At 35.1% G+C, this 23,630-nt stretch overlaps 1 protein-coding gene across 1 annotated transcript in view; it reads left to right on the top strand.

Annotated features, from left to right (window-relative positions):
• PKHD1L1 (PKHD1 like 1) overlaps window positions 1–23,630 on the top strand; it is a 148,437-nt gene that overhangs the window by 68,709 nt on the left and 56,098 nt on the right. Inside the window, exons 33-49 of the mRNA XM_081071037.1 lie at window positions 631–773; window positions 1,181–1,285; window positions 1,958–2,146; window positions 2,926–3,096; window positions 3,639–3,865; window positions 4,472–5,456; window positions 7,629–7,877; window positions 8,980–9,129; window positions 10,617–10,791; window positions 11,764–11,920; window positions 12,340–12,496; window positions 13,462–13,541; window positions 14,010–14,139; window positions 15,096–15,225; window positions 17,441–17,682; window positions 19,391–19,527; window positions 21,578–22,607. Coding sequence (XP_080927163.1) covers window positions 631–773; window positions 1,181–1,285; window positions 1,958–2,146; window positions 2,926–3,096; window positions 3,639–3,865; window positions 4,472–5,456; window positions 7,629–7,877; window positions 8,980–9,129; window positions 10,617–10,791; window positions 11,764–11,920; window positions 12,340–12,496; window positions 13,462–13,541; window positions 14,010–14,139; window positions 15,096–15,225; window positions 17,441–17,682; window positions 19,391–19,527; window positions 21,578–22,607 — 4,457 coding nt within the window. The remainder of the gene's footprint in view (window positions 1–630; window positions 774–1,180; window positions 1,286–1,957; window positions 2,147–2,925; window positions 3,097–3,638; window positions 3,866–4,471; window positions 5,457–7,628; window positions 7,878–8,979; window positions 9,130–10,616; window positions 10,792–11,763; window positions 11,921–12,339; window positions 12,497–13,461; window positions 13,542–14,009; window positions 14,140–15,095; window positions 15,226–17,440; window positions 17,683–19,390; window positions 19,528–21,577; window positions 22,608–23,630) is intronic.

Genomic DNA, 23,630 nt, shown 5'->3' with positions numbered 1-23,630 from the left:
GAATTCAAATTAATTGCACAAAACTGTCAGTACTCATATAAAATGTACAGAATTTGATTGCTGTTCTCTTTTATAGATAATGCCTCCTTTAAGTTTTAATCTAATGAATATATAAAATATTATAAAGTATTTCATGTATTTCTTGTGACCTCAGTTCTCATAACCATATATTTGTTTTTAATTTTTATTGAGGAATATTAGGGAACAGTGTGTTTTCCAGGACCCATCAGCTCCAAGTCCAGTCCTTGTTTTCAATCTAGTTGGGGAGGGCACAGCCCACTGGCCAATGAGTGAATCAAACTGGCGACATTGGTATTATGAGTACTGTGCTCTAACCAACTGAGCCAACTGGCCATTCCTCATAACTATATTTTCCCTATAATACTTTAAAATCTTTTATCGCAAATTCTTCTACCATGGGATTTTCAAAAATCTAATTTTCATAGTTAGGCAGAAATTATTATCTATGTACAATCCAACCAAATTGAGGTTCATGATAATTGTCAGATTAGCTTGAGAAAGTACTGGCTAATTAAATATTCAATTACTTCTTCTCCTTGAATGAATCAAGTTCAGCAACATGACTCCATGGAAAGCTCACTGAAACATCTATTAATTTTTCTTTTGCAGAGACAAGTTAAATGCTTCTATACAATATATTTTGGAAGTGACTAAAATTTTTCCACAGAGAGGCTCCTTATACGGTGGCACTGAAATCACGATAATGGGTTCCGGGTTTAGCGCTATACCAACGGAGAACACCGTGCTCTTAGGTAAGAGTTTCTTCCTCACAGGAGGATTGTTTCATGTTTCAAAACTTAAAGGATGTGTTTTAGATGCTGAGTTATTACACAAAGATTCTTAATCATGGAAGCTGTATCTTTCTATCAGTGTATAAAAGGTTAAGTGTATTTGGTTAAGATGGTAAACAAAATAACTGCTTTTGATTTCAATCAATAGTTATTGTGTATATAATGCATATAGAGCACTCAAAAAGAGGAAGGTCTCTGTTCTAAAAATAATCAGGACTCAAACAGGATTATTATCAGAAAAGTGCCAAAGATCCTACTATCTAACGTGGAGATTTTGTAGGGCTGACTGTTTATTAATTATACTTCATTTCTACAGTTCACAAATATAGTTGAGAAAATGTTTTTTTCTTCATCTTCATTCTTTCTAGGGTCCTTCCCTTGCAATGTGACATCATCATCAGTAAATGTCATAAAATGTATTCTTCATTCAACCGGGAATGTATTCAGGATTACCAACGATGGGGAAGATTCAGGTATCAGCCAACATCGATAGATTGTAAATAATGGAAACACTTTATCTTGTAATTAACTGATTTTATTTATTTTATACTTCAGAGTACACAGAGAATATATATTGTTATTTCTTTCTATAATTTGTCAATAATATCCCCTTGACATAGAGGGTCACTTGTAGTGTAGACTTGAGCCTACAATGCTAGACTTTACAGTTTCCAAATTCAGGAATTCCCATTTGTTATTAGTGCTGTATAGCTCGTCCTTGGTTTCTCATTGGTTGTGAATTTCTAAATAAATATTCAAATTGGAAGTATATAGATTTCTTTTATGCCTCTATGCCTGAAAAAAATTATGTTTAAAGAATTAATCAGCTTTAAAAAATATTCCATGTGACATTTCTGAACAAATTTTTCATTGACTTTCTGATGTTTAAGATTGTCTCTTGATCATCAATTTTGTAGTTCTGTGGTTTAGTTTTTTTTCCTTAGGTTCTCATTATCTCACTTTCCATTATTTCTGTTTATCTTTGATATATGTTCAAATTATGCATTGTAAAAATTTTACAGTGTTATTTAAAAAGTCTTTCACTAGAGGCTATGTAAACATGCAGAATTTTCAAAGATAATGATTAAGAATTTTCATTCCTTTTCCTTTTTTCTTTAAAACTATGACTCACTTCTTGCTCCCAGTACATGGATTAGGTTATGCCTGGTCACCATCAATATTAAATGTATCTGTGGGCAACACAGTGACATGGCATTGGCAAGCACATCCATTTCTTAGGGGAATAGGATATAGAGTTTTCTCTGTCTCCAGTCCTGGAAGTGTAATTTATGATGGCAAAGGATTTACAAATGGAAGAGAAAAATCTGCATCAGGTATGTTTCCACTTTGTTGAGTTTTGGATCCTGCTGCTTTTTTTCTAGATGTAATAAAAAGACATTTTGTTTAGATTTGAAATACATTTGCATAAATAATATATACAAATATTCAAAATGGTTTAGTTGGCATTTTATTGCCATAGTAAAAATTGACAAATTTATAAACTATTATAAGTGAATGTAGCAAGATGTTTTATACATTAGTTATGAGTTCCGATACCAGAAATATTTTTATTCATTCTGGAATAACCAACCAGTTGAAAAAAACGTATGAAAACAAGCAAACTACAAAGAACACTGGAGTATATGTTTTAATCATACCAGTCTGGTGGAAAGTAATGAACTTCTGTTGATTGGAATCGGTTGTAAAATCACTATTTCTCTTAGGACAACTCAGTGTAAAGAGTGACTTTTAGACTGTCTGTTTTGGTCTACACATGTAGCAGTTTGAGCTTTTATTCATAAACACAAACTAAGTATTATTTGTTTATTTTTCATTTTATGTTGAGTTGTTCTTTAAAATTTGGTTATACCAGACTTGATGTGGTTTTCTTAAAAAATAAACACTGGATCTTGTTTTCCTGGAATGTGATTTCATTATACCCAATAGCTCTGATATAGCCAGTGAATCACTTCCTTACTACTTTTTGTTGAAATATCACATGCATGAAAGTCAGAAACTTGTCAACTGTGTGAATTTGAATGATTTCAAACTCCTTTTCAAAGATGCATTAATTGCTTATATTTATTATATGTCCAATCTTATTTTATGGCAGGTTCATTTTCTTACCAATTTACTTCACCTGGAATTCATTATTATAGCAGTGGGTATGTTGATGAGGCTCACTCCATTTTTCTCCAAGGAGTCATTAATGTTTTACCAGCTGAAACCAGGCACATTCCCCTGCACCTGTTTGTGGCTGGCACTGAAGCCACATATGTTCAGGGTAAGAGAATTAAAGATGGAAACCCCGTTACGCTGGTGACTCAAGTATATGTGACTTTTCTCAAGTAAGAGGTGGATGACTGGGTCTAACCCTGCTTCTGTCTCTTAATAGCCACATGGCCTCAAATAGGTCTGGACTACTCTGAGGCTGGAATTTATTATAAAAATCATGTTAATGTTGTCCTGCCAGTCTCTTAGTATCCTTGTTTGCCTCAAATAAGATATAATGTGGAAAAGTTCTAACACTCCGTTTGTGTCTGAAAATCTATTGAAATGTGAGATGTTATTGTTTCATTTTCCACATGGGCTCTGGCCTTCGACAAGTTGAAAAATTAATTTTATATCCACTCTCTACTGTATCATCTTTGTCCAGGCCTTTCTTTTAAGTTTGCACTGCCTGGGGCCTTCTAGTCTTTAAGAAGAAAAAAAATAAAAGTTTACCAGAGTATAAACCACCATCATCAAAATAGAGTACTGCAGTCTGAAAACAGCTCTTATTTTAGAATATTATCCATGACTTACAGGCAGTTCTTTTGTCTAAAGGAGGACCTGTGAATTTGCACTTGGGAAGCTCTGTGGCAGGCTGCCTAGCAACAGAACCCCTGTGTGGCCTGAACGATACCGAGGTTAAAAATTCAGATAGATTTCTGTTTGAGCTTTCAAGGTGTTCTTCACCATCTATAAGCAACATTAGTCCATCTTCTGGGACAGTGAATGAATTGATAACGATTACTGGACATGGCTTCAGTAATCTCACATGTGCCAATAAGGTAAGACTATAAAGATCTCCTTTTTACTTCTACATATTCAATAAAAGCAAGATATCTTGTCTATAACCTCATAATTTAATTTCTAACGGCTTTATTGTGCTATAATTCACATACCATACAATTTGTTCATTTAAAGTGCACAATTCTATAGCGTTGAATCCATAGCTTTAAATTTAGTATATTCACAAGATTGGGAATCCATCACCACAAACAATTTTAGAACATTTCATTACCCCAAAAAGGAACCCCACAACCCTTAGACATTACTCCCAACCCCTCCATACTTTCCTGTCCTAAATAACCACTAGTCTACTTTCTGTCTCTGTGGATTTGCCTATTCTGGACATTTCTGGACATAAAGTGCTGGCTTTATTCACTAAGTATAATGTTTTCAAGGTTCATCTATGTTGTACTATATTCAGTACTTCATTTTTTATGGCAGAATAATATTCTAGGATATGTTGTAATCAGTCCCCCAAATCCATTTTATGCATAAAAACTTTGCACATGATTATTATTATTTTAATTTAGTTGCTGTTAATACAAAATTTAAGTTTGTATTTAGAGAAATGTATTGACCTGTTTTCATGTTCATTTTACTTTCAGGTTACAATTGGTAACTACCCCTGTGTTGTAGAAGAAAGTACTACCAATTCCGTTGTATGTCATATTGACCCTCAAAACTCAATGGATGTTGGCATCAGGGAAATTGTCACGTTAAGTGTCTACAACTTGGGCACTGCTATCAACACACTGTCCAATGAATTTGATAGGCGATTTGTACTTTTGCCAAACATCAACGTGGTGCTGCCAAATGCAGGATCCGCTACAGGACTGACAAAAGTGACCATAAGCGGCTCTGGATTCGCAGTCTCTTCTGCGGGTGTAGAAGTCCTTATGGGTCGTTTTCCGTGTAGAGTTCTATCTGTGAATTATACGACCATTGAATGTGAAACGTCTCCTGCTCCCCAACAGCTTGTGAGTGTAGATCTTCTAATACATGGAGTGCCTGCCCTGTGTCAAGGGAACTGCAGCTTTTTGTACTTAGAAAGCATCACTCCTTTCTTAACAAGAATCTTCCCAAACTCCATCAGGGGGGCCACAGAAGTTCTTATTGAAGGAGAAGGTTTTGGCACTATCTTGGAGGACATTGCTGTTTTCATTGGAAACCAACAGTTCAGAGCAATAGATGTTAATGAAAATAACATCACTGTTCTTGTGACTCCCCTCCCGGCTGGACTTCATCCTCTGAGGGTTGTGGTGGGAACTAAGGGGTTGGCTCTGGGAAACCTGACGATTAGCAGCCCGGCCGTCGCATCTGTCACACCAGTTTCTGGAAGCATCGGTGGTGGAACTACTTTGGTGATCACAGGAAATGGTTTCTATCCAGGCAACACCACAGTCACTGTGGGGGATGAACCTTGTCAAATTATTTCTGTCAACTTCAGTGAAGTCTACTGCCGCACCCCAGCAAGGGCAGCTGGAAGGGTCCACATGGAGATCTTTGTTAATGCAGTTGCTTATCCACCTCTGTCATTTACGTATGCCTTGGAGGATACTCCCTTTCTCAGAGGAATTGTCCCAAATACAGGTACCTGCCTTTTATTGTTTGACATCACATCATCAGTAATATGTATTAGCATAGAATTGGAATAATGTTTATAAATGATTATTAAGGTGTGTTTTTAGACCTGGGTTCACAGTGAACCCAGTTAATACACGGGATTTGAGTTCTGTATAATCTCTCTTTTGTGATTATTTTTGTAAATTCTTGGGATAAAATTTTTAGTCAAATACCAGCTTCTGTTCTGAAACAAAAATCCCCATTAATTAACTTGACCTAAATTTCAAAATGAAGAAGAAATAGCTAGATATCTATGGACAAATATTGGTAATTAATTTATGTCATCAAATTGATATGGCACAAGAAACACCTGTCAAAATTCAGAAGTAGTTGACGTTCCTAACATTGAGCATATTTTGGAATACCTTGTTGCCATGAAACTACTATTGATTTTTCACTTATCAACACAACAGAATTCTTTTTAAAGAGGTAATTGGCCCATTCAGATGGAAAAATACTATAAGATTTACTCAATTATTTGGCGTGCCTCATATTTCTAAGCTAAGAATAGATTGAGATGTCTTCTTGATCCTTTGTCATTATGTTATGACATTTGTGATCATCTTCAAGCTGTTGGAATATTTGTCATCTATGTAATAAATTCTGGAGAGGCAGCTGCAGTAAAATGGTTGAGAACCTGGTCTTGATGCCTGGCTTCAAATCTTGGTTCTACTCCTTTCCAATGATGCAACTTTGCATAATTTTTTAAATATCAGTTTCTTTATACATGCAGGTACTTACCCCATAAAGTTAGAAAAGTTCATTCATATAATGTAACTTAGAATGGTACCTTTAATAAAGAACTCATTAAGTATTAGCCTTTACAAAAAGTCCTTTTTAGTTTACATTACCAGATTTGGGTAAGACGTATTCTCTGCTTTCAAGAAGTTTGCTGTTGAAACTTTCTTTGATACATCCAGTTTTCTCATTTAGAAATTTTTTTAAAAGCAAACATTAACAATAGCAATGACATACTTTCTCCCTGTATATTTGTAGTCATTGCAAATGATGAACTAAATATTGGCATATGTTCCTTATTTCCATGAGCCATTTCTGTCCCATCTCTCTCTTTGAATGTCTCTTTCAAACCAATGTATTTGAAGGTATAAGAAATGTAGACAAGTGAGAACTGAGCTGTTTTATTTACTGATTTATATACTTACTGATTTATATACTATATAGCTGTTTTATTTACTGATTTATATACTGTTTTATTTATTTATTTATATACTTAAAGCAACACTTCCATTTGAAAGATGAAATGCCAGACAATATTAAAAATTTAAGACTTCCCCCAAACATTTTTAGCTTATAATTTAAAATTATTTCTAACATGAAAGATTTCATTAATATCTTTGGTCTTCAAAATAACAATGTGTATTTATTATGGTCAGTTGTATGGTTATTTTACAATTAATATTAGAATTAATATCAAACTACTACTTGGTGACTTTTGTAACAAGTTTTGTTGCTTAATATCTATTCACTTAATATTTAGGTATGTAGGTCATTTAGATGACCTATGAAATATTTCATGTGTTTAATGTCCTCAATGCATTTTTGTCAGAATGAGGAAGGAAGGAAACTGAGGGATTGAAATACTTTGTTCTGTGTACATTTATTCAAGGCTTCAGCATCACTATTTATCTACAAGTCTTTAATTCCTTATTTATCTATCATAATTTGTTTATCAAATCATATATATTAAAAATATTTGAATTAAGAATAACCCATCCTCAAAGAGGTTCTAAAATCAGGACAGTGCCAAAAACAAAAAATAGTAAGCCCAGCCTTAAAATATACTCCAACCAGCCACCTCCTGCTCAGACATTCAGACTTCCAACTCTAGATCTCTCTTCTCTGCTCTGCTCTTCTCCACTAGCCTGAATTACTAACTTACAACTCGGTAGAATGAATAGAAGGGCTGGAAAATAATGCATGATGACATACTTTACACTTGACATACCAAAGACTATAACGTATGCTATCGCCAAAATGTACATGACACAACATGTTTTGTTAACATTTATATTAGTTTTAAAATACTGGATATTATTTTATGGATAGGTGTGTCTTTAAACGTCTGTGAATATACTGGAATTAAAATATATTTATATTGTTTGCTTTTTTTTTTTTAAGGTCCACCAGGAACCCAAATTCAGATCACTGGATCTAATTTTGGTATTGATGTCTTGGAAGTGACGGTGATGATAAATAACGCTCAGTGTAATGTAACCATGGTCAATGAGAGTGAATTGCAGTGCATTGTCGGCGAGCATGCTGGTGGCACATTTCCTGTTACAATGCATCATAAGACAAAGGGCTCTGCGGTGTCCACAGTTGTATTTGAATACCCACTTACCATTCAAAATATTCATCCAAGCCAAGGTAGTCACAAGTGTACAGGAACTTATAAATATATTGTTTCAGTAAACACCTTATTGAGGAAAAATAAAATAAAACAATATGCTTCAAGCACTGCTAAAATTTGTAGTTCTCTTAACACATTAAACATATTTTTGTTTAGGCATCAAATAAATAAGGATGCAAGGGAATCAATTAGTCATATTAAAATATCAGTTTAATGGCTGTATTTCTTAGTGTGATATAATTTATTTAAAATGTAACCCTACTAAAAATGGCCAGGTTATATGTGGGGAAAAAACTTTTTTTTTAGAAGGTTCTTTTATTAAAACTGGGTGACATCGATAAGGGGATAGTACAAAAAAATTTTGGTCCAGGAAAAAAACAATAATTCATATAATAAAAAGTTGTCTTCAACAGAGATACTGTGTAGGAGTCTGAGCTTCCTTTTCATGGTTCCAGCTCCCAGGACAGAGGCTGTCCAGTACCACTGTGGGGAAGAAGCTTTCAAGGGAGGGGTAGGACAACGGTAGGAAGGGGAAGATGGGGAGCAAATTCTGCCATCCCCAGTGTGGAACAGGCAGGGATAGGGGAACATGCTCATAGGAGCCTGAGGAGGGGGTGGAGAAGCAGGGGCTGAAAAAAAAAAATTAAATCATGTTTAGAAATCACTGCCCTGTAATTGTGTCTACATATTTTTTTTTTTGTTTTTTGTATTTGAAAGTTATTTTAGTGGTTCAAAATCTTAAGGAAGTATAAATAACGTGCTCTTAATTAAAATAGTAATTTTACATTTATGTTTTTACTACTCTGAAACTCTTTATGACATCTCTTTTAAATAACATTTTAGTTCCTAGAAGTAGTTTAAATAAATTACCAGGTGTGACACATACTCAAAGACTACACTACAATCAAGATCGTACACTCAAAAGATAAAACACTGCAATCAAAAAACATGCTATTGCATTAATATACTATATTATACTGTAATGTAAATATAGTTTCAGTTATAAGAATCTTCATTAATGTCACTTCTATTTCAGATTTTAAAATAAAGGTAAATGTATACATAGAAGAGGTTTTCTTTTAATTAGCTTTGTTTTTCCCTTTTCTATGTCTTCCCTAGGGAGCTTCGGAGGGGGTCAGACCATGACTGTGACAGGCATTGGGTTTAATCCACAGAATTCCATTATATTAGTGTGTGGCTCAGAATGTGTAGTCGATAGGCTGAAATCTGATTGCACAACACTATTATGTAAAATTCCACCTAATAATGGTAAGTTGTCAGAAAAAAGAACAGCGAGCAGCCTTTGAGAAATGGTTCATTTTATAAAGATCATAGTCTAGACTTTTTTGGTCAAGTTTTTGTGTTCTTTGGAGCTACTGAATAACCTTTATAACCATTCTGATTTTAAGCAATTTCCTCAGGATCTTTTTTTTTTCTCTAGGTTTGTATGTGTTTCAAGATTTATAACCTTTGGGTTAGAAGGAATTGTTTATAATAAATTGTCATGTTTTAGGTTTACATAAACTGATACCTCTTAGTTTATTAAGCATGCCAAATGGAGAACACATTTTTAGTTCCTATTGGAGTATTAGATTTGCCTTCAAGATAGGATAGTGTAATGGGCATGAGTGTGGACTCTGGTAGTGCATTGCCAAGAGTCAAACCCACGCTGTGTCTTTGGGCAAGTGATTCAGCCTCCCTGTGTTTCAGTTTCTTCATCTGTAGAGTGAGAATAACATCAATATGTTATTTTACTTTATAGGCTTACTTTATAGGATTCTTGGGAGGTTTAATAAGTTAATGTATGTAAAGTGGATGGAATGGTCCCTGAAACATGTTATGTGATTTGCTATTATTCATTTATTTTTACAAAGCAGTTAAGAGCTGGCCTCTGAGGAGCCCAAATATTTTGCCACTTCCTGTGTCACCTTAGCTAGGTAACTTAACTCCTCTCTGCTTCAGTTTCTCCATTTATTAAATGGAGACATTAACCCTAATTCAGTGGGTTATTGTCAATTTTATATATCTGGTATTTTAGGTACAAAACGAATTTTAATTAGCTAACAAAATTAAGAAGAGCCAAAGGGAATATTTTCAATGAATAAAGAATGTTGTATGTGCAAACATTTCTAAAAACATTGTCAAAATTTGAACATTTCTTGTTCTTTTCTAAACATTTTGGCTTCTTTCTCTGACTTCCTATACAAATAATATTGAAGAAAATGTAATTATTTTTATGTCTGGGCTTATTTATTTCAACATCAGAGTTTGTATCCTGATTTTTTTTCTTTTAATGCAGCGATGTTATTGAGATTTATCAAAGTTTTTAGGATGCTTGTCTTAGCACTAGCTCTGCTTCCTCTTTTTACGTTTTTGTATTGGGTTTCTGTAGTTTCCTGTCTCTTACCTGGCTTTCAGCTGTCTCTCCTTGCTGTTGTCAGAATGCCTGCCGTTCCTTCCTTCCTGCTCTAATTTGCCATGTTGGCTCCCCTAGGACTGGAAAACTAAACAGGCAGGTTTGTACAGTTGTCTACAATAAGAGGCTCCCAGGGAGGGTCTGAGGGTTTTTTCCCTGTTGCTAATGTGCGTGAACCTTGTGATGTTTTTAGCTATTGCTAGAGATGTTTATTATTTCACCTATAGCCTGTGAAAGTGACTTTGGGAAACAGAAGATGCTATTGAAAATGTTTGGGGGTTTTGTAAATGAATAAGGGACCGATGGCAGAATTGTACTCAGTTCCCTTCTGTTCTCATAGACAGGGGACCCGAGCAAGCCTGTGATGTGAGTGTGGTCAATGGGAAGGATTTGTCACAGGCCACGACTCCTTTTACATACACCATGTCACTGACTCCTCTCATCGCTGGAATATCTCCCAAGAGAGGCAGTACAGCAGGCGGCACCAGACTTACTGTCCGGGGATCCGGCTTCAGGTACTGTCTTTACCTGCCCATACATCCGTGCATATTTCCAGGCTCAAGCCATTATGCCTGCTTTCTCGTTCCGTATGCCAGGACAGTCATGTGATACATAGCCATCTGCTCAAAAGTCACACTTCAGGTTTCAGACACGTCGTAGTACTTGTAAGCTAACATTCATTGAGTACTTACTTTGTGCAAGGCACCTTCCTACCCCACTGAAACTTCTTACCTTACGTTAGTAGATATTTTATCCCATTTTATGGTTGGGAGACTAAGACTAGAAAGGTTAAATAACTTGCCCCAAATTTTAGTAAGTAACATCACAAGTATAAATCACCTTCTTATGTTTTCCCAACATCTCATCTCCAGCCATGATCTGCTTCATTGAGTAAATGAAACATCACTTCATGCATCAGGTCCAATTCATTTTACTGGCCAGATTCTTTTTTCCTAAATATCGTCTTTATTTAGCTCAAGTGTATGTACTGCTTCCTTATTCTTCAACTGGATCAGGCTGAGTTCAAAATGCCAGATCATTTAAATCCTAGAGGCAATTTTAATTCCTCAAGTACTTATAACTACTTCGGACTTGGCATTTTTACATGGAGGTTAAATTCTAAAGTCTGGGAATGTGGTGAAAATGTCACATAGACGAAATGATCCCTGAAAGTCTCTTGCAAAGGTGCCTGTCTGGAGACCATCACAGAATCTCTCAATAAATTGAACCCAGGCAGGTTTTTTTTCTCCAACAATGGAAGACCTTCTAGTTTGTACAGTTATATTTCCTGTCCTCTTAATTTCTGTTTACTTTTTTCTCAACAAATGTTTTTTAAGTCTTACTACTGAAAAAAGTGTGTATCTGTACTTTGACGGATCATAGGGTAAGTTCATTTTTGCAATAATGTATATGCATTATTGTGACAGTGTGACCTAGAAATTTGAGAAAAATTATCCATGTTATGTTTTCCCCTTCTTTCTTCACAGTGAAAATATACAGGATGTTCTCGTCACCATAGCTGAAGCCAAATGTAATGTTGAGTATTCCAACAAGACATATATCATCTGCGTGACAAATGCCCACACTCCTTCAGGGTGGGCTCCAGTGCATGTCACCATTGGAAGCCTTGGCATGGCCACACCGGTAATAGTGCTGCTGTATAGGAATAGGAATAGGAAATAGGAAACAGCAGAATAGGAAATAGGAACAGCAATAGGAAAACTAGCATATGGGAGGTGAAGTGATGGGTAATGGGCTTTTTACTTTGTTAATGTCTCCAAAAAATAACTGAGCTGTGACTATAATAAATTTAAAGTAGATCATGTTTTTTTTGCTTATTACTAAACATTTTATTACTTTGGATTTTTAATTATTTAATTGTGGGTTAATTGGTAATGGGTTTTTCACTTCATTATCGTGAAATAAGTCAACATATTTGAGGTAGTTTATTCTTCATTATTAATGAAAATGTTTATTGTTTGAGATTTCTTCTTTTTTGAGAAATTGAATGAAAAATTCTGGTAAAACCTCTGAATTTAAAAGTTTCTCATGTTCTTTTACAGGATAATGCTGACTTCTTATATGTCGATACTTGGTCCTCCAACTTCTCATGGGGAGGAAAATCTCCTCCAGAGGAAGGATCATTGGTTGTCATTACAAAAGGACAGACCATTTTGCTGGATCAAAATACCCCTATTCTGAAAATGTTGCTTATTCAGGGTAAATTCCCAAAAATCTGCTTATTAGACTCTGCCTGTGGAATAGTTCTGTACAGTTAATTTGATCAAAACTCACTATTATGAACATCCAGAGTTGTATCATGTTTTTAATATGGAGTGTTGTACTGAGTTGTTTAAGTCAAGTCTTAAAGTTCACTTGTGGTATGAAATTATTTAGTGTATTGCAACCAGAATCATTTAATGAAATAGAATAGAAAATATCAGAATATGTTGCATTTGTTGTAACCTGCTTTCATTGTTGCCTGGAGTTCTCTCTGCTTCCTGATATTCTGTTTTCACTATACAAAACTAAATGATTGGGATTGTTACAACTGCATGTAAAAGAAATAATCATTGGCAAGCACAAAATACTTTGGGGTTTAGTGTATAAACTTTGCCATGTGGTGTTAGCAGCTCAAAGACTTTTGTATTTTATTTTTGTTTTAACTTCTGGGATAATATCCATGCTTCAGAATTTGAAGTTATTAACTATTGGACCTTTGGACAAGTTTCCCTGTCCACAAATTTATGTTAGTCTCATAAAAATGTATCTCAGTACATTCTTTAATAATGCTAACCAAGCTAAAGCTGTTACTAGTGCAACTTAGTGGATAAAAGTTCAGAGTTAATGTTGGCATTATAGTGGTCTCTATAAAAAATGCTTTTTTTATTGTTTTCATTCTTAATTTATATTTTGTGGGCCTGTGTTTCTAGAACTAGAATTCATGTAGCTATTTAATAGCATTTAAAATAACCAAGAGTCAAGAGAAAATCTCCCCTGGGATTTGATTTTCTATCACTTCCTGGGTCATGTCTGAAGTTATATTTTATGTTGCCAAAGAGCTAAAGTGACATGTATAGTGATAGCAAATAGGAATAAGAAATTAAATTTTAATGTGTAATTGAATAAATAGCTTTCAATATTAATTTGCTTTCTGATGTATTTCAAAATTGTATGGCTCACAGGTGGAACTCTAATATTTGATGAAGCTGACATTGAACTCCAGGCCGAAAATATTCTGATTACAGATGGAGGCATTCTTCAGGTATACGAGAGAACCTGATATATGTATATATTTATTGCTGACCTCTCACCATTTCTTTTAAAACCACTGTATGTAAACTGGACAGTTAAACATACCAAACTCTCACAAGTTTATCTTTGTATAGGTCTCTGTTAGTATAAAATCCTCTTTCTGGAGAAAAGTTATCCAGAGTATTCTTGCGCTTTTAATGAGAAGATAATAGTATTACAACAGAGCAGAATTTTAAATAGAGGAGAAAAAAAATTAAGTCTGAGATGTGGCTAAAGTCCTCAGTATACTTTCCCAAGGTCTGGCATAATGTATTGGGCTGACTAGAAAGTTAGATGATCTTTTGGAAGAAAGCTACTGACAGGTTAACAAGCAATTCTCAAAAGAGAAGGGACAAAAGGAAAACATTCCTTTTGAATGATTAGAATTGTGGATATTGAGTTTTCACTTTCTGAACGATCCTTGTGCGACCCCTTGCAGATTGGGACAGAAGCATCACCATTTCAGCACCAGGCAGTCATTACTTTGCACGGGCACCTTCGATCTCCTGAGCTCCCAGTATATGGCGCCAAGACGCTGGCCGTGCGTGAGGGAATCCTGGATCTGCATGGTATGGGGGCCAAAAAAAGGCTCAGGGACCTGGTTGAGGAGAGACTAGACAGGAAACCAGAGATAATCCTCCTGATAACTTTCTCTAAATGAAAACTTGCCAAGCTTCTTCTGTCTTTACACATTCCCTCTTTATTCCTCTTTATCTCTTCTCCCCCTTATGTAAACCAGGCCAGGCCAGCCCTACACAGGGTCAAGGCTGACCACCAAGGTCTCTTTTGGAGAAGCCCTTCTGGGCCTTCTCTATATCCTTCCCTTTACTCCTTTGCATGTTCCCCTATAACACCGTTTGCCTGATTTAGCGCTCACCACAGTTCATACTGATTGTTAATGGGCTCTTTCTGAAATATAACTATAAATTTATAGTTGTACTTTTGTATAACTATATTCTGGAAAGTTATCAGCAAATAACAATGATTTTGATCATGTTTGAAGTAGCAGGGTAACTTATTTAAAAGAAGCATGGAGTGTTCCTTTTTATATTGAAATCTTCTATATTACAATAATCCGTCTCTTATAAATTTAGAATATATGAACATGATACCCATTATGATCATACATGCCCTGCATTGTGTTAAATATATTTGCTAGTGGAATTTTCAGAAATTTACACATTTCATTTGTCTCTAGATTATCAGTTTAAGCAATTCCTTTCAACAAAGACATTTTATCAATAGTAACACACCACATTTATATTGCATTTGTATAAAGAAGATTGTCATAAATGGAGTATATTGGTGCCGAAGGATGTTTTTAACTTTATACTGACACATATTAGTACAAACTTCATTGTTACTTTTATAAAGCAAGCATTTCTTTTTTGAGAAATGTGTGAAATACTAAGGTAAAATGAGCCTTCCCCAAATTGACTGAATCCAGGAAAAGATTTAAATGCATAAAGCTCTCAGTAACTGAGAAAACACATCTGAAGAAATACTCGGTTTGCATTGGCTCCAGGTCTGCCTGTTCCTGTGATCTGGACTCGTTTAGCTCATACTGCACAGGCAGGGGAAAGAACTTTGATTCTACAAGAAGCAGTAACATGGAAACCAGGAGACAAGGTTGTAATTGCAAGCACAGGACACAGGTATGATGATCTGGGCCTGATGATTTTGATTTGTAAATAGAGACTTTTTTTAACTCTGCAAAGGAGGGATTGTTCAGAAGGTCTACAACTATCTGATTTAAATTTGAAACCTCTGATAAAGAAACATGAACAGCCAACTATGTATTTGTCAAATGTTAACATTGGGTTGATCACCAGTGTATTGTTTCTATTGATTGAATTTACAATAAGAAAGAGTATTACTTTGAACCTATGGAATAAACATTTGCAGTAAGTCCTCACTTAACACGGTCAAAAGGTTCTGTGACTTGACGTAAAATGACATATAATGAAAACAGTTTTATCATAGGCTAATTGATATAAATAAGAGATAAGTTCCTATGGCATTTTACCTTGTTTCCCCGAAAATAAGACCTAGCCGGATCATCAGCTCTAATGCGTCTTTTGGAGCAAAAATTAATGTAAGACCCAGTATTATATTATATTATATTATATTATATTATATTATATTATATTATATTATTTATATTATATTACATTAACCTGGTCTTATATTAAAATAAGACCGGGTCTTATATTAATTTTTGTTCCAAAAGATGCATTAGAGCTGATGATCCAGCTAGGTCTTATTTTCTGGGAAATATGGTATCAACATTATAATGAAACAATATTGAATAAAATGATGTTATTCAAGAACCTGCTGTACTAATAAAGTATTTTGGTTGTTTTTCATGCTTAGGTTTCCTTATAACATTTTGATTGAAACAAAAAGCATTCTGCTGTTAAAAGTCATTTGAAAAATTCTCACTTAGAGTGTTAGCTAAATACATTAATGCATGCAAAAATGTAAATGAGTTTCTTTGTTTGTCACTAAATAATATGGTAGAAAGCATCTAGTGAACTGTTTCTTATCTTACAGTCTTGGCAGTAGTTCCCATGATCCAAAATTGTTAGTAATGATTAAATAAAAGGGAAGAAATCATTATAGGATGAGTGATAATTAACATGACCTTCTAGGTGTCAGACATTTAATAACTGACGCTGCTTTATGACTCTCAATTTCTCTTTAATTTTATATTTTAGCAAATAAGAAATAAAAGGAGCGGGAGCCAAGAAGAGCTTTATTTTTCCTTTATTGTCGAAATTATGGGTAATGGCAAAATTGTATATCAGGGAACAAATAGTAATTTATGACAAGAAGCAGCTAAATTATGTTAAGGTTGTGACTCAATTTAGAATTAAAATGCAAGGTGGCATTTTGAGTTTGCCATTTTCCAAGTTAAAAATAGATTTGCAGATGTTAGGAAGAGTTAAAAATATACTTAGCTTTATAAGTGACAATTTTTTTTTTGCCTTTGGAAGAAATTTTAATTATATAATGGCAAAATTAAAAAGTAGCAAAATGATAGGGTTTACTAATAGAATAGAAAGCCCTTATTTATAGCTTTTCTGTATGAATGAAAAGTAAGTTTAGTATTTAGCATAGAAATATTTAGTTTTAAGAAACAAGAATTAAAGAGTTTCCCACCAAATCTAATTCATTGTTCATTATTTTATTTGTAAATCCTATTTGAGAGTTTGTAAAGCAGTTGGTTAAAAATATCACTTCAAAGTCAGTCTGTTGGGTCCATCTCCCACCATTACCACTTACTAGGCTTACAGCCATATTTTTTCATCTCTTTGTGCTTCAGTAAAATTGGAATGCTATTGGTATCTATCTTGGAATTACTGTAAGACCTAAATGAGTTAATATGATGTGTATAGCACTTAGAACCGAAGTTGGCTCAAAGTGCTATGTAAGTGTTAGCTATTATGACAAAAGAAGGACAGGTGTATTTAGGCACACATAACATACAAAAATGGTTTTGAGAACCTTTTCTAAAGAAATCTCTGTATCGTCTTGATCCAAGGAAATTCAATAGAGCCCAGACTAAACCCCTTTTCCATACCACTTGTAGGATGTGCTAAATGAATAGATCGTTTGAATACATTTCTACAGAATTAGTGAAATTGTATGAAGAAGTGTAGCACTTGGAAAATATTTAATTGAAGAGCATCTGTAAAATTAATTCAGTTGCTTTAAGTAAAATACCACCTTTAATTTCCTCTTCAAAGTATTGTATGACAAAAAGTTTCCTATTTTACAGATGAAATGTTCAAAATAGCATAAAACGAATAAACCAAAACAGTGTTGATTTATATTAATTTTGAAACTTTTTTGTTAAAATTTATATAGACACAGTCAACGAGAAAATGAAAAAGGGACAATTGCGTCTGTATCTGCTGATGGCATAAACATAACGCTAACAAATCCACTGAATTACACACACTTAGGAATCACTGTCACCCTGCCTGATGGAACTCTATTTGAAGCAAGGGCAGAAGTTGGAATTCTTACAAGAAATATTTTAATAAGAGGATCTGATAATGTGGAGTGGAATAACAAAATTCCAGCATGTCCTGATGGATTTGACACAGGTAATTTTAGCAGCTATTGGGTGACAACTTAAAATGTTTTCAGACATTGCAAAAATATTCCCCAGGGGCAAAATCATCCCTAGTTGAGAACCGCTGGACTAGGTGGTGCTCTAGTAATAAATAAGTCCCAAATATCAGTGATTTAAAATAAGAAAGGTTTAGTTCTCATTCTTGCTACATGTGTCCAATATGAGTCAACAGAGTGCTCTGCTCATTGTAATTATTCCGGAATCTAGGCTAATGGAAGCTACATCTCAACATGGGGAGCTCCATGAGTCTCCATGTTCTCTGAGACAGGAGATAAGATGGCTGGAGAGGTGAGGGCCAGCAACTAATTACTTTGGTCCTGAAGTGATAGGTCTTTCTTCTACCCAGGGGCACTAGTAAGAACTAATTTTGTGGCTATGCATAACTTGAAGGAAGTAAGTTACTATAAACTCTGGTATACCCAGAAGTGGAAGAGAACTGAATATTGGTGAATCTTAATGATGTTTACCATATATATATATATGATATATATACATGTATATCATATATATAAATATATATATATATATATCATACACACAAACACACGTATATAGAACAATGTATTTTACAAGTCTCTTTTAAATATTTTACGTAATCACTGATACCATTACAATCCTATAAGCAGTTAGATAATAACAGACAGCTTAGATACAGCGTTTTCCTTCAGTAGGAAGTATAACATAAGACAAAGCTCTTTGGATTCGATGTCAAGTGACCTACATTCTGATTCTGGTTGTCAACTAAGAAAAAGTTTAGGCTGTAATAAAGAATAAAAAGCATTTATTTGAGCAAAAGGATTGCAACCCGAGAGACACAGATTCAGATGGCCACCCATACTGTGCTCTGAGAACAAAGAAAGGCAGGGTTTATAAAGGCAAAAACCATAAAATGTAATTCTTTTATGTGAATGAAGGATTGCTGGCTAGGTTAACAGGGATTAGTTAGTTCCAATAAGCAAACAAGGGAGTTGAAAACTACCAGGAGGAGAGTCAAGTGTATATGTGTCCTCTCAGCAGTTATTGTTCCAGGATGTTTATGACTCCAGGATGTTTATGGCTCAGCCTTGAGCTGAGTTTAGCAACTTAACAGCAGCTCTGAGAACTGAGGCACAAGATGTGCACACCCTAATAGCTTCCTATTTTAAGTGACTCTCTTAGCAATGCTTATTCCACTTTGTTTTTTTTCATTATCACAGTTCATCTGCATCAAGTCTCACAATGGCCGTTAAACCAAGTTTCATTCTGTTTAAAATAAGACTGCATCCTGTTCTGCCTACTTACTACAGTTATGAAAATTAAATGAGATAATGCATATTCTGGTGATATCCAAGTATAAGATTGTATTAATTATATTAATCTCCAAATCTTGGGGAAAAGCTTCAGAGATAATCAAACAAAATACCTTTATCAGTATTCATTCAACCATTCAATTATTTAGTATCTTTGAAAAATATGGTGGTAAGTACTTTAGGAAATGCAAAGGTGAACAAGTCAAGGTACTTACCTTTTTTATTATCTGGAGGAGGAGATGACGTGAATGCAAGTAATTATGTTCCAGAATAAGATTAAAATTACATGTGAATAAAAGGATATAATTCGGAATGAGAAAAAAGTCTTTATGTCATTAGAAGATTTTGACATGGTTTTTCTTTATGATGTCTTTAAAAATATTTCTGAAGGTGAATTTGCTACACAGACATGTCTCCAAGGAAAGTTTGGAGAAGAAATAGGAAGTGACCAGTTTGGAGGTTGCATTATGTTTCACGCGCCGATACCTAGTGCTAACATGGTAACTGGAAGAATAGAATATGTAGAGGTAAGAGGCATTATTATTAAATCACAATGGTTTGTCCAAGGTTATCCGTACAACGAATGTGTACTGAGTGTGTGCTGTTAGCCAGGTGCTACTTATCATCTGGTAGAGAAGACAGACCATTTGAAAACACCCAATTATTCACTCATTTAATCACGTTGAAATTTTGTTTCTCTATTTTTCTGAAACCTCCCATCAAATTCATCAGCAAGTTCTATCCACAAAATACTGTCTCCTGAACCCACTCTCTTTCCACCACCTCTATCTGATCCCTAACCTAAGTCACCGTTACCTCTCACCTGGACTACTGTAATTTTTTTCCTAACTGGTCTTCCTGTTTTCACCCTTGCTTCAGTGGAATCTCCACACCACAGCACAAGTAAAAGTCGTAAAGTGTAAATCAGATCTTGTTCAAGACCCTGTTCAAACCCTTCAAAGCTTCATATCACACCTGAAACAAAAAGTCCCAGTCCTTCCCTTAGGACCCACAGGACCTGTCCCCTAGCTGGCCTCTGTCTCTATATCTCTTATGACTTTACCTCTAGCTCATGCCATGCAAGTCTTATAAGCCTCCTGCTGTCCCCTGATTATGTCGAGCACATTTCTGTCCCAGGTGTTTGCACTTGCCTTCATTCTGCTTGAGATGCTTCTGTACCAAATAGTTGTGTGGTTCACACCCTCATTTCAGTCAGTTCTCTTCAAATGTTCTCTCTTCAGAGAGAGAGGCCTTTCCTCACCAACTGTATTTGAAATAGCTGCCCAAACCCCTGCTTCCCTTTATTTCTTCATAATTCCTGACATTATAGCTACTTTTTGTTTATTTTTTATCTCTCCCTCTAGAACATAAACTCAATTAGTTCAGAAATTTGTCTTTCTGGCTTTCTGCTGATTCCTCTGTGGATTGAACAGTGCTTGACCTATAGCAAATTCTTGATTATTAATGGAACAAATATATAAATACATTAATCAATATGCAAGTTATCCCCAAGAGATTAGGAGCTCCTCTGTATCTTATTAATATTCAGTCTATATAATCGAGGTTTACTATAGTTTTTATTAAGTATTCAGTAAAAGGAAGGAAGGGAAGGGGAGAGAAAGGAAGGGGAGGAATGGAAGGGGGAAGAAAGGTTGTAAAATCCATAAATCCACTAAACTGGGAACACTGAAACTACAAAGTACTGAGGATGATAGAGTTAATGCCTGCATTTTGTAAAACTCCCTTCCTCCTAGGATATGTTACATGCTTGTGACATCTGCCATACAGGCTGAGTGAGGTTGTCAGGATCAATCTGTATGTTAAATATTAGTAATGGTTGATTTTTTATTGTTATGAAGAATGAAAATAGAGGCCATCATATTTTATTTCCAAACCTCGCGGGATCATATTTTGCACACGTGCACACACACGCACACTCTGGCATCCTCCATATTAGATTAGTGTTAGTAGATTATAGACTTACTAAAAAAAGTACAACAGATTGGTTAATAAGAGCACCAACTCTAGAATCAGACCAAGGTGAGCTAAAATGGCACCTTATGAATATGAACAAGGCACTCACTCTTCCTAAACTTCAATTTCTTAATGTGTAAAATGAAGTTAATGATAAGTGGCTACTTCATAGGATTGAGGTAGAGACTGTGATCATGCACATAAGACGCGTACCACAATATCTGGCACATGGTAAACATTCAAGGAAGGTTTCTTATTGTTATATAAGAATATGCGTAAAGGAAAAAAGAAGTCTTTTAAGTGGTTTTATTTGGCTAAGCACAAAAGGTTTATAATAGACCAAGGTGAAAAGCAGAGTTGTCAAACATGACTTTTGTTCATTAATTATAATCATTGGTATCAAGTATGGACTGTTATATAATGAATAAAACAAGGTAGGTTGGGGGCCAAATATTTTCAAATGACCAACATGAATAATATGGGAAATATAAATGCATTAATAATGATATAAAGTTGGAGATTATTTTTCAACAAGAAATATGAGCTAAGTAAAAGTCTGTGTCTGTGTGATCACTAAATAGCTGTGATTTCTGGGCTTGACAGGTATTCCATGCCGGCCAGGCTTTTCGGTTGGGGAGATATCCAATACATTGGCACATGCTCGAAGATTTACAGTTTAAATCTTATGTAAGGGGCTGTGCAATTCACCAGACCTATAACAGAGCTGTTACTATCCATAACACACATCACCTTCTGGTTGAGAGGAATATTATCTATGATATCAAGGGAGGAGCATTTTTTATAGAAGATGGTATTGAACATGGCAATATCCTGCAATATAACTTGGCAGTATTTGTACAGCAAAGTACTAGTCTTCTGAATGATGATGTGACTCCCGCTGCATTTTGGGTAACCAACCCAAACAACACCATACGGCACAATGCAGCTGCTGGCGGCACTCACTTTGGCTTTTGGTACCGAATGAACAACCACCCTGATGGGCCATCCTATGACCGAAACATTTGCCAAAAAAGAATTCCTCTTGGAGAATTCTTTAACAACACTGTTCATTCTCAAGGTTGGTTTGGATTGTGGATATTTGAAGAATATTTCCCTATGCAAACAGGAGCTTGTACTTCTACCGTGCCAGTGCCTGCAATATTTCATTCACTTACTACTTGGAATTGTCAAAAAGGAGCTGAATGGGTCAATGGAGGGGCCCTTCAGTTCCATAACTTCGTGATGATCAATAATTATGAGGCTGGAATCGAGACCAAGAGGATCCTGGCTCGTTATGTTGGAGGATGGGGTGAAACCAGTGGGGCGGTGATTAAAAATGCCAAAATAGTTGGTCATCTTGATGAACTTGGAATGGGGTCTGCATTTTGCACCACAAAAGGCCTGGTTCTCCCATTCAGTGAAGGCTTGACTGTATCTTCTGTACACTTCATGAACTTTGACCGTCCCACGTGTGCAGCTTTGGGGGTAACATCCATCACTGGAGTTTGTAATGAAAGATGTGGAGGTTGGAGTGTGAAATTTGTTGACATCCAGTATTTTCATGCACCAAACAAGGCTGGCTTTCGATGGGAACATGAAGTGGTACTGATTGACATTGATGGTTCACTTACAGGTAATGTTATAATTTCTGAGAAAATACGTTGGAAATGTGTTTGCATTAACATGGAGAGTTGAACTGTCAAAGCAAACTCATGTGAATACCCAGTACCAAACTTTACAAATGACTTAAGGATATAGGTTAACACAAGACACAGATGAGACATTCTTTTCTGGAAGAGCCACAAACTGTCAGATGCAGCCTCCAAATGTGTCTTTTTACTCCTACCTTTGCACTTTGCTTTTGAATTTACAGCAATATTTATTGAGCAATATTTATGGAAATATTAAGAATACAAGGAAGCTGTTTCAGGAAGCCTCCATTTTATACTCAGTTAATTACACAGAAAAGGAATTGCTTACATGACTACCCAAATTCTCTAGTCATGCCGGATATATGTATAAATTCCAGGTTAGATAAGCAGTGTAGACAGACTGGATATATCCTGCTCAAGTATTTTAAAGGGAAGTAGTAAATTATAGGCCTGTTGTTAACCCTTTTTCTTTCCAATCCAGATTCTGAGTTTGGAATTAGTTCAAGTAATATGTTAACTCTAGTAAGTTAAATTTTCTTTTTTACCATTTCAAATTCAGAGTATGTCACAGTTTTTGTAAATATTCATAGTTTCTAGAACTTAGTGTCTTTATAAATTTATATTCATAAAGACCTATCTAAATAAGGTAGCAAGGGTGTGTGTGTAGTGTGTGTGTGTGTGTGTGTGAGAGAGAGAGAGAGAGAGAGAGAGAGAGAGAGAGAGAGAGAGAGAGAGAAAGAGAGAGAGAGGATGATTCTGCATAATACTTTAGGAGAGAAAATTGACAAGTACACCTACAGATATTAACAACTTACTTTTGTAAGACTTTGAAAGATGGAAGAAGTTTCTCAACAAAAGTTTTCTCAACAAAAGTTGTTGACTTCGGTCTCCTGTTCTAATGGTGGCTTTGAAAGGGAGGACATTTGGATGGTTCTAATATATAAAACTTTGTGTAACCTTTATTTGTTTATTTAATTTAGCTTAGATTTTTAATGTTAATTGGC

The sequence above is a fragment of the Rhinolophus hipposideros genome (assembly GCF_964194185.1).
Source record: "Rhinolophus hipposideros genome assembly, chromosome: 13".
NCBI lineage: Eukaryota > Metazoa > Chordata > Mammalia > Chiroptera > Rhinolophidae > Rhinolophus > Rhinolophus hipposideros.
The sequence above is the reverse complement of the archived record's forward strand: the minus strand, read 5'-3'. Positions and strand labels throughout refer to the sequence as shown.